Source organism: Triplophysa dalaica, chromosome 1 (assembly GCF_015846415.1).
Source record: "Triplophysa dalaica isolate WHDGS20190420 chromosome 1, ASM1584641v1, whole genome shotgun sequence".
NCBI lineage: Eukaryota > Metazoa > Chordata > Actinopteri > Cypriniformes > Nemacheilidae > Triplophysa > Triplophysa dalaica.
In genome coordinates this window covers 8,105,864-8,123,151 of record NC_079542.1, presented here as the reverse complement: position 1 = coordinate 8,123,151, position 17,288 = coordinate 8,105,864, and the positions used below count along the sequence as shown (strand labels likewise).

Here is a 17,288-nt window from a genome sequence, read left to right as displayed (position 1 = left end):
TTTCCAGGGACAATTTATTGATGAATGCACTGTAAATCACTTTGGATAAAAGTGTCCGCTCAGTGCATTAATGTTAATCTGTATCCTTCTTATTTGGGTACAGTAGTGAATCTTTCAGATTTCCAGGCTTCAATAATGTTTTAAAAGATTTTAGGACTGAATCTAATGAAGTTTGTAAAGATCATGATTTTCACTATGTATTATGTGATTCTGTTTTGATTTGACATTTTATTATTATGAATATTGCTGTTCATATTTGACCCAATACAGTAAAGCATTGTGAAAAGCACTCTGTAATCACTCTAGTGACTTCAGTGAATCATGTGAATATTATTCAAACTGATAACCGTTAACAGTCCATCTAACTGATTCATTAAAAGAATTGCTTTATAAGAGTCGCTTGTTCGAGAATAGGCGAAGGTCTTACTGTATGTTTTTTTTTTTTTGAGACAAGCTAGAGTAACTTCTTCATTACTATCCATCATTCCATTAATACAACGCGTGCTATATAAACATACGGTTTATATGTTTTTGTTTCATTCCAGTTTATGTAGGTGCGCATTGAAGGGTTTTTCACCCACACTCTGGCCTGCTGATAGGTGTGCAGTCAGAACAATCTCTTCGCTTCCCTCTCATGCACTCCCACTCGCTCATCTCATGTACGATCTGGTCGTGACTCCTGCTGTGTGTGTTTAAATGAGTGTGTGGTCTCAACTTTGTCTTGACAATATGCATTACGCAACCTGCTGTGTTCTGAGAAGATGCACATTTCCCTGCAGTCTATGACACTCAGTCTGAGTGGCTTCAAAATGACCTCTGTTTCGTTGCCCTTCTTTCATTTGATGCTGTGTTGACTGTGTTTAATGTTCTTTTACCAGGATGTACATTCATTTTCTGCTTCAGACATTTTTTATCTCTTGCTTTAACTGAAACGTTGAATTAAGGATATTACAGTTCCTCAGTGCAAAACACACATGCGCAGACCAAATTTGTCAATCTCTTTATAGTATGCAATGTCTCTATTACAATTAATCTTGCCAATGATATACATTTGTTTTAAATGGGCAGAGTAGAGATTCTGTGCAAAAGCATGTTGACAAAAGTTGCACCGCTCAGGTGAACTTCATTGGTTGTCTGTTTCCATGCCGATAAGCGATGTTTCCATGGTGATGGTAACCACTGGTTCGACTGCTATTAGCTAAGAGATCAAGCACTGTATGTGAGGGAATGTACACTCGCCTAAAGGATTATTAGGAACACCTGTTCAATTTCTCATTAATGCAATGTGGGGGATGTTTTCTTGGCAGACTTTCGGCCCCTTAGTGCCAATTGGGCATCGTTTAAATGCCACGGCCTACCTGAGCATTGTTTCTGACCATGTCCATCTCTTTATGACCACCATGTACCCATGGCTACTTCCAGCAGGATAATGCACCATGTCAAAACGCTTGAATCATTTCAAATTGGTTTCTTGAACATGACAATGAGTTCACTGTACTAAATTGGCCCCCACAGTCAACAGATCTCAACCCAATAGACCATCTTTGGGATGTGGTGGAACGGGAGCTTCGTGCATCCCACAAATCTCCATCAACTGCAAGATGCTATCCTATCAATATGGGCCAACATTTCTAAAGAATGCTTTCAGCACCTTGTTGAATCAATGCCATGTAGAATTAAGGCAGTTCTGAAGGCGAAAGGGGGTCAAACACAGTATTAGTATGGTGTTCCTAATAATCCTTTAGGTGAGTGTATGTTGTGGTCTTCCAGTATAGATGAATGTGAAACCAAGTATTTGGGGATGGAGATGTTAAAAGGGGCATATGACACTGCTTAAACAAATATTATCATTTGTTTTAGATGTAATGCAATGTGTTAACACGATTTAAAGTAAAAAAAAACACTGTATTTTCCACATACCCTGCATGGTTGTATCTCCTCTTTGCCCCGCCTCTCTGACACACACAGATATTTTACAAAACTCATCGCTCTAAAAGCGAGGTGTGCTTTGATTGGCCAGTTAACCAGTACTTAGAGATTGGTCGAATACTGCAAGCGTGTGACGGAAATGTAATGCCTGTCACAATATGTGAAACATCAGTTTACAAAGCAATTGTACTGACTGTTGTGCCCACCGTACTTGCGTTTACATTCGGGCGGTCTTGGTCAAATCATACCACGAACTGATGTTGATTTGTGGGGTTGTGGTTACACAAGGCGTTTCAAACAGGTCTGGGTCAGCATTCGCTTTTAGATAGAATGCATCCTTTGTTCCGACACTTTAATTTTTGCCATTTTATGTGTCAAATACATGCATGGGCAACTTGTAACACACCAAAGACACAGAGAAACACGTATTCGCGCCATATCACCCCTTTAAAGATTTTCATCACAATCTGAAATTTTTGAAGAAAGACATTTATCATGATAGATTAATGTTAATGACTGAATCTATAATTATGATATAGTAAACACACACACACACACATATGAAGAGCTCTTTTCCAAAACGCATTAAGTGCCAAATAAAAAAAAATGAGTTTGTCATGCCATTTTGCTTTGTACTAAACCTATTCACTGCTCCATTAATGTTTCAGGCCAAATCGCTATATTTCCTTGTTTAAAATGTACTGCAAGATTCAGTTTCTTTCCAAAACGCTATAAATCCCAAACCTGTTTTTAGCCTATATGCGATATGTCCTGTAGCCTATATGGTCGGATATGTCCGACCAATCAGAATTCTCTCGTTAGTGGTATTTGTATGTGATATTTCTAAATTATTTGTTGTATGTGGTAAAAAATATTGAAACATGAAATTGAAAATATTTATTTTATTTTACTATTTAGTTTGTTACTATTTATTTTATTTGGCTGTTATTTATTTCATGCATTTGCATTTATTTGATTTATATTAGTTTATATTATGAGTCCCTGATGTCATATGTTTCATGTTTACTTGATTGTTTGTTTTTAAAAAGAAATAAACCAAAACATTTTTGAAGAAAGGATGGATTTGTAGGGTTTTGAAAAAAATAAAAATTTAATTTATAATCGACAATATTGTTGTTTCATTTAACAATCATTGTTAAACATGTTCAGACTGAGCCAACAGACCATTTTAACAAGATAAATTGAATATTAACAAATTGGTAAAAAAATGTAATTTTCATGAAAACATTTCAAATGGATTTATAGCGTTCTTATATATATATATTATATGTTTATATTATTATTATTATTAAAATGGTAACAACTGACTCGCCTACTGTAACTCTGTTGACAGATACCATATTTGTCTAACTCTGGGTCAGTTCACATATATTGTGCAGAGCCAATCAATTATTTTGATTGAATAATTTAAGCTATTTTGATTTAAAATATCAATTCAACATTTTTTATGGGACAATAATAGGCAATAGTTAACACATGTACTTTTATACCAGACCTGATCGAATATTTCCTAAATGATCAATCCATGATATTAAATGATGAAACTTTTGTACAGAATTTTCATTCATTCATGTTGATTCTGCTGATTTTAGCCTCTTTAAGAGTCTTCAGTTAAAGGGCAGGTTTACATCTGTCGTGTCGGAGGAAACCACATTCACTCCAGCGAGTGATGTCTCTGGGGTGTCGTAACTCTGCCTAATTGCTTCCTGCCGCTGTCTCTTCAAAAGATGCTAATTGGACAATTCCAGAAGACATTTGACTGTTCTACTCTTCTGGTCACAGGGGGCAGGCTGCACACATACACATATACACACACACACAGTTTGTAGAAAAATACATTTGCAGACTGAAGTTTCTAAGTCTTCAACAAGAAACCAGTTTGTATCAAAATGACAGCATGTCATTGTGGATGGATTGTTAAGGGCTCTTGTGCTTTAGCTAGCGCATATACTTTTTCTCTTGTCTTTTAGCTTGTTTACCACTCTCTCATATTTCATATATAAAATCATATACAGACGTGGGAAAAAAATTGAGAGACCATTACATATTTTTATGTGATCAGCATTTCAAGATGAATTGTGGCCATTCCAGTCCAGTGTCTGTTAAATTTCAAACAAGCTCAAACCTCACGAGTGACAAATTCATTCAACAGCAATGTGAAAGACTGACAGCATGACAAGACACATGAAAACTGTCATAAAAATCGAGGTAATCACATTAAAAGATACTTTTGAACTTGTCCGTAATACATGTACAATATTACTGTTTAAAATTGAATATGAACTTGTTCTCTTTGCAGTATTTGAGGTCTGAAATACGGAGCATCTTTTCTGTTGTTTTAACATGTTTCTCCAGTTTTCATTTTCTGTGAATAAATTCAAATAAAAACAATTAGAGCTGTAACATATGTTAGACTTTAATCGTTACTGTGGCCTTAAAAATTCAGGGTAATGATATTATTGTGAAATCTATATATTTTTTTAATTTAAAAACTCAGCTTTAATTTGTGGGGTTTTTTTTGGCCAATTCATTACACTGAAAATACAAATGTAGGACAGTTGAAAGAGTGTGTAACTTGTGGATCTCAAAGCGGGCGTAACACACGGGGGCTTGTGCCAATCTCATATTAAACTTGAGTACATTTAAATTTAGTAATTTAGCAGACGCTTTTATCCAAAGCGACTTACAAAGAATTTAGGGACCAATAAGTGATATGTCATACAGGAGCAATAATACATTAGGTTTTCACCAGATTTTACACTGGTTTCAACAAAAGCTAGACCACTACCTGTTGAGAGAAAGGGTTAGTATTATTATTATTATTATTTTTTCATTTCTCTGTCAAGTATTCACAGAAGAGATGGGTTTTAAGTAGTTTTTTAAATGTTGTGAGATCTGGTAGACCGGACCGAGTAAGGAAGAATGTTCCACCAGGAAGGGGTTGTGAATGAGAACGAGCGGGAAAGCAATTTACTGCACTTATGAGAAGGCAATACAAGATGCCGCTGGTTTGCTGAACGCAGGGATCTTGATGGGATGTAGGAGTGAACGTGGGTGTGAAAGTAAGCCGCTGTGGATCCAGTGATAGTCCTGTAGACAAGCAACAGTGACTTGAATCTGATACAGGCTTCAACCGGTAGCCAGTGGAGAGAGATGAAAAGGAGTGTCACATGAGCCCTTTTTGGCTGTTGGAAGACGAGGCGTGCTGCTGCGTTCTGAACCAGCTGGAGCAGTTTGATAGCCTTTGCAGGAAGACCAGCAAGGAGAGCATTGCAGTAGTCAAACCTTGAGATTACCGGGGCTTGGACAAGGAGTTTTTCTGAATGCTCATTGAGATAGGGTCTAACCTTTATAACGAACCTATAGAGTAGTATTGCATACTTCGTATCTTCGAAGACTATTTAGTTTGATCAAATTTATAAAAGATAGATACAGCTTTCCGATTATTTCCGAAAATATACGCCGCGTGCGTGGGGCAGGCTGAACCAAAGCACATACGCACCGTTTGTACACAAAACACAGACATCAATTTCACTCGTGTCCACCATCTTTTAGCACTGGAACAGCTCCATATATCAGTTTCAAACGATCTCCAAATCCAGCATTTATATAACATTCATCACCCAAATGCAGTGAACAAACAACACCTGAACTTCGTGATTATATGCTCTCTCTCTCTCCTGCTTACAAGTGAAAGTGAAGTCTGCGCATGCTCCTTCTCCTGCTCTCATGTGGCCGTGCCGCATGCTTTTCCAGGAGAATTGTCCAATAGGGGAATAAGAAAAGTTGTTGCGAAACAGTTTTATATATTCGAAAAAATCTTTCAGAAACCAGTACGATCCCTGTGGGAGTGTATCGAGCTCAGAAATACTACGTAATACGCCCAACTCGTTATTTGACAAGTTGACCATGTTAAGCATGAGAAGACAGCACGTTTAACATTGTAAAGTCAGAATGCATGGCACATTGTTGCAGGGCCGCTTTAAGGAAACATTTAAAATTGGTGCTGAATATCACATGTGTTATATTAACACAATATCAATATCACGGCTATTAATAATTACAGTTATTGCGACAGCCCTAAAGAGAAAGTCACTTTGAGGTGTTTTGCTTCTGGACAGTGATTGAATAGTCTTGATTCCAGTTGTCATCTGCCCACAATGAGGTCTAGATGAAAAGTAATCTACTGCAATATAGGTCTTGAAATGTTTGCCATCAGAGTGGTTGTGGTTGACCTGAATACCAGGAAAAGGAAACAACAGGACTCGTTTCTGGCGTGTGGTTAGTCCTGCACATAAATTCTGCTAGCAAAAATACCTTTCAAGGACTTTACACTGCAATTATTGGAAACAATGATGTTGAGGTCATCCTAGAGGGGAAAATGTTGACTTTGGATACCTTTTAATTGCAGTTAACTTGATCTTACCCTCACCTGGCTTGGATGTCTGGAAATCAAAACTGGAATTTCTAGAAAATGTACACTAGAATGACAGTTAATGTTACCTGATTGGCTATTCTTACAGTAGGTGACTCACGATTGGCTCATGTCATTTTCGGATGGCAGATGGGGTTTTTTCAAGCTTTAAAGAAAAATTCCATCAAAGAGATTAGGTTTACACATGATACTCCAACATCTGGAAAGTACAGCTCACAGGCAGTCCTTTTATGCTGAAACAATCTATAAATTGGTATTGGTGCATGCAATATCATAATACCATATAACTTTATATTCATTTTTAGTTTGCAAAAGCTTTCCACAGATTGCTGTATCATACAATGCTTTAAATGTAAGATCCATGGGGATGTGAGTCATACATTTACATGATAATGCACATGACATCAGACTTTATTGAGAAAGTTATCCTTGTAGGATTCATTAATTCTTTGTTCATAAGATATACAGAAGGCATGATTCTTTTTTCTCCATTGTTATGCAAACAAGGCAAATTCAGCATTAGGCAGAATGCCATCAAAACACTACAGAGTCTTTGGAGACCTGTAGCAGGTGACTGAGATCTGGTAATGTGATAAAGACTCTTTGACAAGAAGAGTTAGAAGGACAGTTTTCCAAATAGTATTTGCATGCAAAATTGTGACATAATAACACAACCCAGAGTTCTGCTTTGTTACCGTGGCGATATCATATATCAAGGTCTCTTGTTACACAATGTTACATCATTCACGGCACTGAGCTGCTGTTGTCTTGAAGTTACAGGGGTGTAAGCCATCAAATGGGAAAAATATTATTTCCTCACTCACCTTCATGTTGTGTGATGCTGTTAAAGGAGTATTTTTAAAACGGTATTTATTTTCATTAATATGAATAAAATATTGTTAACACATGCAGTGACATTACATCATGAAAAATGCTCAGATTTGTTATTCAGAATAGGGATCTTTAAAGAATGTGCATGTCTGCATATGAGGCTGCAGGCTATTGGGATATTGAATATGATGCATTGTAAGCATCAACAGACAAATAATATCTAGCATTCTATTGACAAAATAAAACTATAGGAGTCGTATTTGAAATCAGATTATATAATTGTATGCTTGTGCTCCATTTTTATGCATAGTGTATTAAAAGATAGGAAAAGATTCTTGATAGGAAAATTCAGATTTTTTATTTACTGACAAAATGCCGAATTGAAATCTCATATCATTACACAACCAATTAAAAACCATATTTTATATTATCTTTTCCTACGGAAAAAAAGTGTCAGTGGTCAAAGTGAGAATCCCAGTTGGATTTTTCTTTCTTTCTGTTGTATATAGCCTGCAGATCTCACACCAGCAAGCCTCCCTCTACCCTTTCTGTAAAGGTGTCAATAGCTGTGTTCCTACATATATTGCCAGGGGCCAGCCATGTGTTTTTTACACAAAGCTGTCTTTCAGCCCACACAGTACAGATGTATTTATTATTCATAAAACATGAGCCCAGGTGACACATTTGAAAAGTCGACAGTACTGTTGGTCAGAAACTGGATGGATTTCTACTGCTGTGCCTTTGGAAAGTCCTGATGCACAGAGAACACACACTGTGGAGTTTTAACTTCTGACATAATTTTAACTTCTTATGATTTAAGCTCAGCTCAATTTTAGAGTGTTATATTATTTTCTTGTATTACAATTGATACATTTGTTCAAAGAACATCTGTGTCTTTTTTTCTAGTTTGTGGAGACATCCATGGGCAGTTCTTTGACTTGATGAAGCTTTTTGAAGTAGGAGGGTCTCCAGCCAGCACACGGTATCTCTTCCTGGGTGACTATGTTGACAGAGGGTATTTCAGTATTGAAGTAAGTTACAGCAATGCACTTCTCACATTCAATGTTTATTTTTCATTTGTTATAAAACATTAAACAAAAATGTGTTAATACTTTAAAATTACATGCATCAAACATTAAACTACAATCTAATTCCCTCGAATGTACTCATTTTTCTCCACAGTGTGTGCTGTACCTATGGGCCTTAAAAATCCTTTACCCCAAAACACTGTTTTTGCTTCGCGGGAACCACGAATGTAGACATTTAACAGAGTATTTCACTTTTAAACAGGAATGTAAGTATGACCGCCACCCACATCACCGATTAACCATCACACATAAAACTTTGCCTGTCATCCACAGGAAAATAAACAGGGGGTGTTCTGGTCACACATCATTTTTCATACTACGACTCTTTTTGTCTGACATTTCTAGTTAGAAGCAAAGCCACTTCCTGGCTCTGTATTTGAAGTAAAATTATATTGGCTTGCTGTAATGTTTACACATGTCAGAATTATTGCTCTTGGATTGGGGCAGGAAAAGCCTCCACCCCATTTAAAGGCGATGTTGGAAGTGTTTGGATGGCCTTTTAAAGACTTGCCGTCTCTGGCTGTTGCACAGGGCTGTGTTTGAGTGAGTGTTTGTTGATGTTTGCCTTGACCGGCGGCCATTTTATTTTCCCCTCCTCAACTGGTTTTCCTTTTTTTTCCCCGACAGGTAGAATTAAGTATTCGGAGCGGGTGTATGATGCGTGTATGGATGCCTTTGACTGCCTTCCTCTGGCCGCCCTCATGAACCAACAGTTCCTGTGTGTGCATGGAGGATTGTCCCCAGAAATCACAAACCTTGATGACATCAGAAAAGTATGTGTTTTACCGAGCAGTGTCGTTTCTTTCTTTAATGTGCCAGCCTTTGATTTATGAAAGCCAGCCAACAGTATATGCTGATTTTGAGTGCCACATGTTATTGCATATGTTAATATATTATAAACAGATTGTTTAATCATCAAAAAGAACTTCAGGCGAACACAAAGAGACTGTAACTCATAGCACAATATGGGCATAACAAAAGGTATATCACATGCCATATGAACAGCGTTCTCATTTAAATGAAATGTTAAGTTTGTTATTAAAAACAACCTAAAGCATGGCATATGCATTTTGTCACAAAAATGCATCTTTGAACGCTTAGAATACTGCCTTAACCTCGGAAACAGGCCCCAAAAGGCTGCCTACATATGCAGCTCACTATGCTTTGGAACAGAGCCACTTTATCCAGTTTCCCTTTTCCCACTGACTGTAATTCTGAAGATTCAATTTCCTCAAATGTTTTCTCTGAAGGGGTCTTTAGAATTAACTTGGAAACACATAATAAATGGTCAGAAAATAAATATTTAACAGTAGTTCTCATTTTTAGCACAGACACCTGGATTCTGCAGTTGAATAACTCTGCTGTATCATCATTATCTTGTGTCTCACTCTTTTATACATGACTTCCATAGCATCTGTGGAAGCAAATTTGCTTTGGCTTTTGCTTTTTCACTCCCTCGCCCAGTTAGAATCTATAAGTCTAGAAATTATTGAATATAATGGGATTTAGTTCCATTTTTTTAATAAAATTCTTTTAATAAAAAATTGTCGACAAATATTCTTGTTGTCGAGTAGTAGTGATGGGTCGTTCGTGAACGATTCGTTAATTTTTAACGAATCTTAAATGTGACTCGGGAAGAACGAGTCGTCATGGGAAGTGATTCGTTCAGTCGCGCATGCGCATTGCGCGACATATTCCGGACGTTTAACAAATGCAATCAGAGCCGGAAAGAGAATTGATTAGTTCACCTCCCGAGTCTTCGGGTTTGAGTCGTTCGGTCTTTTGTTACTGGATGTGACAGCTTTGGATAAGCTGTAATTAATATTTTCTGTTTATTTTAGCATTATAGTTTTGTATTGGTTGTAATGTGATCAACGTTTGCATAAGTAGTACATTTGTTAGGAAACTAACATTTTATTTATACTTTGCTAAAATGAACGAAAGGAACGATATGACTGGAAAAAAGATTCGTTCATTTTGCTGAACGAGACTCAAAGGTCCGAGTCAATAAAATGATCCGAACTTCCCATCACTATCGAGTAGTCGTTTGATTACGTGACTTAATTTAAGGGCCTGCAATATCACAATTTGACCGCTATGGCACGGTAGCGCTAGTGTAATGCAGCCTTCTCGAATGCTATCGCAGTAGAAGGACACGCAGCGAGAATTATGTCGGAGTACAAATGAATGCGAACAACTAAAGTGTGGGATAGCTTTACCAAATTGAAAACAAAAAATGCGGTTGTGTGCATGCAAGGCAGAACTTGCCTTTCAGGGCAGCACAACCTGCATGCTGGAGCATTTAAACAGGAAACATCCCGGAGAATGAGCCGGAGAGAGGTGACTGTTCTCCATCTAGACCTAATTTAGTGGTCTTGCCTTCATTTTTAAAAATATCTTGCTCTTTTTCATTAGCTCTTTCACCGACATTGATGATTTATCTCGTCATTTAAAAAAAAACGGTTCCCCGCCAAAGACGTTTTTACGGGAATCAGTGTTTATACTGTTGTACAGCAGGTGGCGCTGTTACACACCTTTGGGGAAAAGTACAGAATCCCAGAACCTAGAACGTATATTTCTTATCGAAACAAGGAGACACACTGTAGAAATGAAATACATTTGAAAGACCTCTGATTAAATTGATCATAATGGTTACCAAAATAGCAAACATGTTTATGCTATGTCTCAAAAGGCTTGAAGGTCCAATGTGTAATTTTTTGAAGGCTCTGTTGACATAAATGCTATCTAATATACATAACTATCTGAAGAGGAGTATAAAGACCTTACATAATGAAGCGTCATGTTTTTATTACCTAGAATGATGTATTTCTATCTACAAACACCACAGGTCCCCCTGTTGTTTGAGCCGTTGGTTGCAATTGGCTACCTCACCTCTAGATGCTGCTGAATCTCGTACACTGGACCTTTAAAATGTGTTTTATAATGGCTAGGGCTAATAGTGTTTTTCTGTATTTCTGACTATATTCGCAAGAATTTATAGCAGGATCTGTCTCTGTATGCATCTAACTCTGTAGTACAGTAGTTTAATAGTATATATTTTTCTTTCCAGTTAGACAGATTCAAAGAGCCTCCCGCATATGGACCAATGTGCGACTTGCTTTGGTCGGACCCGCTGGAGGACTTTGGCAATGAGAAGTCCCAGGAACACTTCACACACAACACAGTGAGAGGCTGCTCCTATTTCTACAGGTACAAATACGTCTATCGAGACATTTCCTCCATGAGAAATCAGAGAACACTTTATACAACAACACTCACTTTATAAATTTGCATGCCTAGATTTTACCTTACATATTATGTAACCCTAGACAGTTGTTTGCAATAACTTGAAATGTGTGCAGTGATCTGGGTTTATTAAAAATTTCTGTTCAATTTATTTTAGTCAGAAATGAAAAAAATACCAGGGCATCATTGAGTAAAGAAGACCAATTTAATAGGCAAAATGGCATGCTATAGTCGTTAGATTATAGAAAACAATTCTAGATATTAAAAATGTATTCATCGTAATGTAAGCCTCTGCATTGCCAATGTTCTGCCTTTGTTTCCTGCCTCATCTACATTTTGTGCAACCCACCATATTGTAGAATAGAAATGGCATCAATATACGGTAAAGACCATATTCCTGTAGTGCTGTGCTGTTTGATTTTCTATTGACTGTTACACAAAGATGATTTATGTTGTGCATTGGCCTCGCTTCAACAAAGAGGGAAATGTCATACGCCTGCTATAGAATCGCAGCAGAATGAAATTGGCTTTGTGAATTTAGTTATCAAGCAACTTCACCCACAGCAGAGCTGATGGAAATACCACTGTCTCTGATGGTGGAAAGAAATGATTAGTTCGGTTCTAAAACCTACAGTGGTGCCTGTGGAGGCAGCGTTTTTAAGCAACACAGATACATTCTAAAGATTAATTTATGTATAGAATATGCTGCCTACTAGGTTATCTTGTTTTGGCCAGAATCTAAAGTGGAATCGTGTTTATTCTTTTGAATAGAAAGTAATCCCAGAATGCTTTGCAATGCGTACCGTTGTACTGTGTAGAATTAGAATTTTCAAAAAAACTTGCCTATACTTCTGTGTTATGATGCAAATGCTATAGAACTTTATTTTGATACTTGAATGCTTTGTTTTGTATCAACAAAGATTGAAAATATTTTATTATTTAAGATCAATATTATAAATGACATTTTATTTGGGCCGCGAGGCTGCAATATGGTATTACGAAAGGTAAACAACACAATGTGTTTGAAATGTCTGCCTGCTTTAAAATGTACATACAGTGACCCTACTGTCAGCACCGTGGCCCTCCTGAAACAGCAAATCTTAGATTTTACCCAGGAGGAAACAATGTGCACTTTGCTGTCTAAGCCGGTCTTGTACTGTTCCAGTTACAAGTATTTTAATGTTAACTGTCATTTTATGATAATTTCCATGAACCGGTGAATGAATGCCTTTGGTGATGTTTTCACAATTGGTATGATGAAAAGATGTAATGCTGAGATATGTGAATGATTATTTGCGTAAATATTGATCATTTAATTAATTATTATTCATTAACATTTATAAAAATAACAGAAATGGCATTCTAATACAGTGTTATTTTCAACATCGGTTTCTTTTTTCCTACAGTTATCCTGCTGTGTGCGACTTTCTACAACACAACAACTTATTATCTGTCATCCGAGCCCACGAAGCACAGGATGCTGGGTAAGTTTGGCAGAACAGCACACACAGTTCTTCTGTGTTAGTTATTCTGTTGTCAAAAGGGACTACAAATTCGAATGCAAACACTGTTTCTGGTCAATTTCTTTTATGGGATTTGTTATTTATGTCTGAAGGAGTTGATTATCCTCTGCTGTGATAAGTTAATAAACGTATCGACTACAAAGGGAACATGAACTTATCGGGGATGTGTCATACACAGCAAAGAATTAAAGTTGAGCTGTAATTGATCTATGTTGTCCACAGGGTCATGTTCAGATTGCTTTGAGCAAGTTTAGATGCAAAGAACTTACCTGATTCATTGAAATGTAGTGCTATATATACACCACATAAAAGATCTTTTACGGTTTTATTTTGGTTATTAATTATTGCAGTTTATGATAATAGTAAGTTCATAGAATAACTCAAATGTACATTTGAGTATTTGGGTTGTGACTACAAATGAGTCAAAACTATATTTTAGCTGCCACCCTTTGCCTAGATTGTGCAAAATGTCATTTTTATTTTTTTATTAACCAGCCACCCTGGAATATGTGATAAGTTTCCATATTTTTGTGCTCTTACTGGCTGCTTTCCTTAATTATTTGGTCCAAGTTATCCATTTTTAATAAAACTTTATTTTTGTAATATGCTGATATGTTCAGCAGTTTTTTGGATCATAAAAAACCATTTAAATCAAGTGACCTTTAACTTTAAACAATTGTATAATGTTGAACATTTATTTTTAATTAAGTTATAATCGGAAAAATGCCCAGTATTTTCCCTTAATGCATTGCCAGGCCCCTACAGCAGGATTTCTTTCTCCAGGAGACTATTTTGTTGTCACTAGCAGAACCCCTTCAAAATCTAGGAGAAAATGATTGCGTTATATGAAATTAAACACCAAGTATATTAAGTTACGCTACAGGAATTTGCTAGCAAAGCATGTTTGTGCTTTTAACCTGAAGGAAATCCTTTTAATAGTCCCTTAACTATTTGCTTTATGAGATGTACCGAGCATTTTGGGCTGAACCCCGGCTTATTTGCTTTAGATTTGTCAGATTTTGTTGAGTTAGGCTGTTTTTAGGGCGTTCATTGATTATCGAGGAGTCATTGTTTGAAAAGGCTGCCACACTGCCAGTCTCTGGCTCCCTGATTATAACAGCAGGGCGTCGGAAATTAGGGCAACACCAAAGGAAGTTACACGCTAATTATCAGACGCTTTTGATTTAGAGCTGCTCGTAGTACACTAATGGCCGAGAGATTCCCCCTAGAGCAACAAGATGTCTTGCTCAAAGAGTCACCAAAGGACCGAGATCCCAGCTATTGATGTTCAGATTCAGCACTGCTGGGGATTGAAGGAGCAAGATTTTTAATGATTACACCAGCAGACGGAGAATATGATTGGCGGGAAAAATGAATCAAAGCTATGATGATGACTGCTACACAAATGAAGTCAGAAACATGGCTTTAAAATATGAAATTTATGATTGCAGGTTATAGATGATTATAAAATCAATAATATCCAGACATCTAATAATCAGCATAAATTTAGAGGAAAACATTGACAGGAAGTGTCAAAAAGTGCTCGAATTGAATCCCGTCTTATGGGGGTCCCCACCAAGAGGGTTTTTTATTGGGGCATGAGAACGATAACACCAAATTTAACACACCTGCTCCCCATTCACACCTGAGACCTTGTAACAGTAAAGAATCACATGACACCGGGAAATTGGGCCCAATTTGGACATTTTCACGTAGGGGTGTACTCACTTTTGTTGCCATCGGTAAAGACGTTAATGGCTGTGTGTTGAGTTATTTTGATGGGACAGCAAATTTACACTTTTATACAAGCTGTAAACTCACTACTTCATACAAAGTTTCATGCCTTCAGTGTTGTCACATTAAAATATCTAATAAAATATTTACAAAAATGTGAGGGGTTTACTCACTTCTGTGAGATACTGTAAATGAGTATATTTTGCAACAACCATGTTCAGTTTTTTCAGTTCACGAACACAATTTGTACTGAACCCTATTCTAAGGACAGATTATGTTTTTTCCGGCAGGTATCGCATGTACAGGAAGAGTCAAACTACGGGCTTCCCTTCTCTTATCACTATCTTCTCAGCTCCCAACTACTTAGACGTCTACAATAACAAAGGTATTATTCACACACATCTCCGAATGATGTTGACTGTGTGTGTGTGGGAGGGAGAGGTCCTAAGGTGTGGCTTGTTGCATTCGTGTGGAGCTGCAAGATGGACAGACCCAAGTTAGTCAGCACTTTCACAGAGTGAAAGAAAGCTAGAGAGGAGGTAATTCTGCCAGGCTTCACTTTCCTCCATTTGCAGATAATGAAAAGGTGAAGATTGATCAGTTAGGAGGACATTGCAGAGGATCTCAAACACGCAGCACAACACCCACATACAGACCTTGATGTAATTGTGTTTAATGTCTGTCAGCGACATCTGTATGTTAGCTTCTGTGTTTTTTTTTGGTTTCATGTCCTCATGCCAAGTGTGTTGTTAAAACAGCATGAACGGTAAATGGTTCTGTACTGGGCTGAAAATGTTATGTCACTTCGAAAAGGAAAGGCATCAGACATACAGATGTATCAAATTTGCACTTTTATCTTGTAGATTTAAAGAAATGGCTGATTTTTTTAAAGTTTGGAATGGATATTTTTATCTCTTGTTGATGTTTTTGATGCAGGCTCACTAACAGTTCACCAGTCAAATATCTGATCTTTGCCAGTTCAATGCAAATGACCTTAAATGGGTAGTTCCCAAAAATGAAAATTCTGTCATCCTTTACTCACCCTTTGATTGTTCTAAACCTGTATAAAGGTCTTTGTTCTCCTGAACACAAAGGGAAGATATTGGAAGAATGTTAGTAACCAAACAGATCTCATCCCCCGTTGCCTCGTATAGTATTTACTATCGCTACTATGGCAGTCAATGGGGATGAGATCGGTTTGGTTACTAACATTCTTCCAAATATCTTCATTTGTGGTCAGCTGAACAAAGACATTTATTTGGAAGTTTGGAACAACCTGAGGGTGAGGGAATGAAGACAGAATTAACATTTTGGGTTAAACTATCCCTTTCAAATAGCTTGCCACGCATTACACTGAGAGGAAAAGCAAATTGCCCGCTGTTTGGCTTCACCTTTACCTCAGAAATAATGTCTTTGCATGCCAAGTTTATTTATTGAAGAATTATTGGACAAATTGTAATACTTTTAATATATTGCTCTGTAGTGTCAATTTGTGTCATTTGTTCAACCAATGACAGATTCTCATTTGGTCCTGTGACCCCACTTTTTGCTTTGAAGTCTTCATGAAATATAACCACTGTATAATCTTTATTAGGAGATTGATATTTTTTCATGGCAGAAGCCGTCATTTTCATGAGCACAGTATTGAGCACCCTATAAACAAAAGTCCAAGTGCTTGTTAACGTTGTCGTTTTTGGTCTGTTGTTCCCTTTATTTTGTCCTCTGAGGAGAAGGTGGATCAACCAAACTGAATTATTCCTTTAAATCTGAATTAAGCAGCCGAGTATGGAGGAGGGGAGGATCGAACCTTTTTATCCAGCAAATGAAGTCTGGACATGAATGTGCGAGGAGATTGATGGCCAATCGACCGCTGCTGTAAATCTACCCCGGTGGGGGGAAGCCCGGGTTATCCATCACGCTCAGGGGTCGCCAGATTGATCCACTAGCTGTCCATCATGCTCTGACCGTGAGCGTCACAGCCCTGACTGCGCAAATAGAGTCAATCAGGCAACCCCTGACAAGACATGATAGCCCGAGAGCAACAGATATAATCCAGCAAGCACTTCAGTTGTTTTGGCAGGGCTTTCTGTTGTCGTTAATGGACACATAACCTCCGCTTGGATTTCATAATGGAGAAAGTAGTAGAAAACAGCGGGGGTAATGGACACTGTCTTTGCCAGGCCTCTGAGCTCATTCTTAGTATCGATTAGAACGCAGAACAGTCCTTCATCTATAATACCGATGAGTTTAAATAAGAAATGCTGTGGATTCTATGGGTATTTTTTGTGAAGCATAGGATGTTGAGGCAATCTATAGATTATCGAAATGGCAGATGCGATGCTGTTTTTTGCATCCATGATTATGTAGCATGAGCCACGTTACCATGACAACCGTAGCAGAAAGTCATCGGTCACTAGGAAACCCGTGTCTTCTGTGGCCTTGAAGGTTTTTGGCACAGCAGGATTAGATGTCATGGCCAAC

The 17,288-nt window shown here is 37.5% G+C and overlaps 1 protein-coding gene across 2 annotated transcripts in view; it reads left to right on the top strand.

The window, feature by feature from the left end:
- The window catches only part of LOC130426938 (protein phosphatase 3 catalytic subunit alpha), a 79,825-nt gene that overhangs the window by 48,807 nt on the left and 13,730 nt on the right, over positions 1-17,288 (top strand). For both annotated transcript variants that reach the window (XM_056753963.1, XM_056753956.1), the window contains exons 3-8: positions 8,123-8,247; positions 8,399-8,510; positions 8,932-9,077; positions 11,375-11,514; positions 12,957-13,034; positions 15,098-15,192. In XM_056753963.1, the coding sequence (XP_056609941.1) occupies positions 8,123-8,247; positions 8,399-8,510; positions 8,932-9,077; positions 11,375-11,514; positions 12,957-13,034; positions 15,098-15,192 (696 nt within the window). The remainder of the gene's footprint in view (positions 1-8,122; positions 8,248-8,398; positions 8,511-8,931; positions 9,078-11,374; positions 11,515-12,956; positions 13,035-15,097; positions 15,193-17,288) is intronic.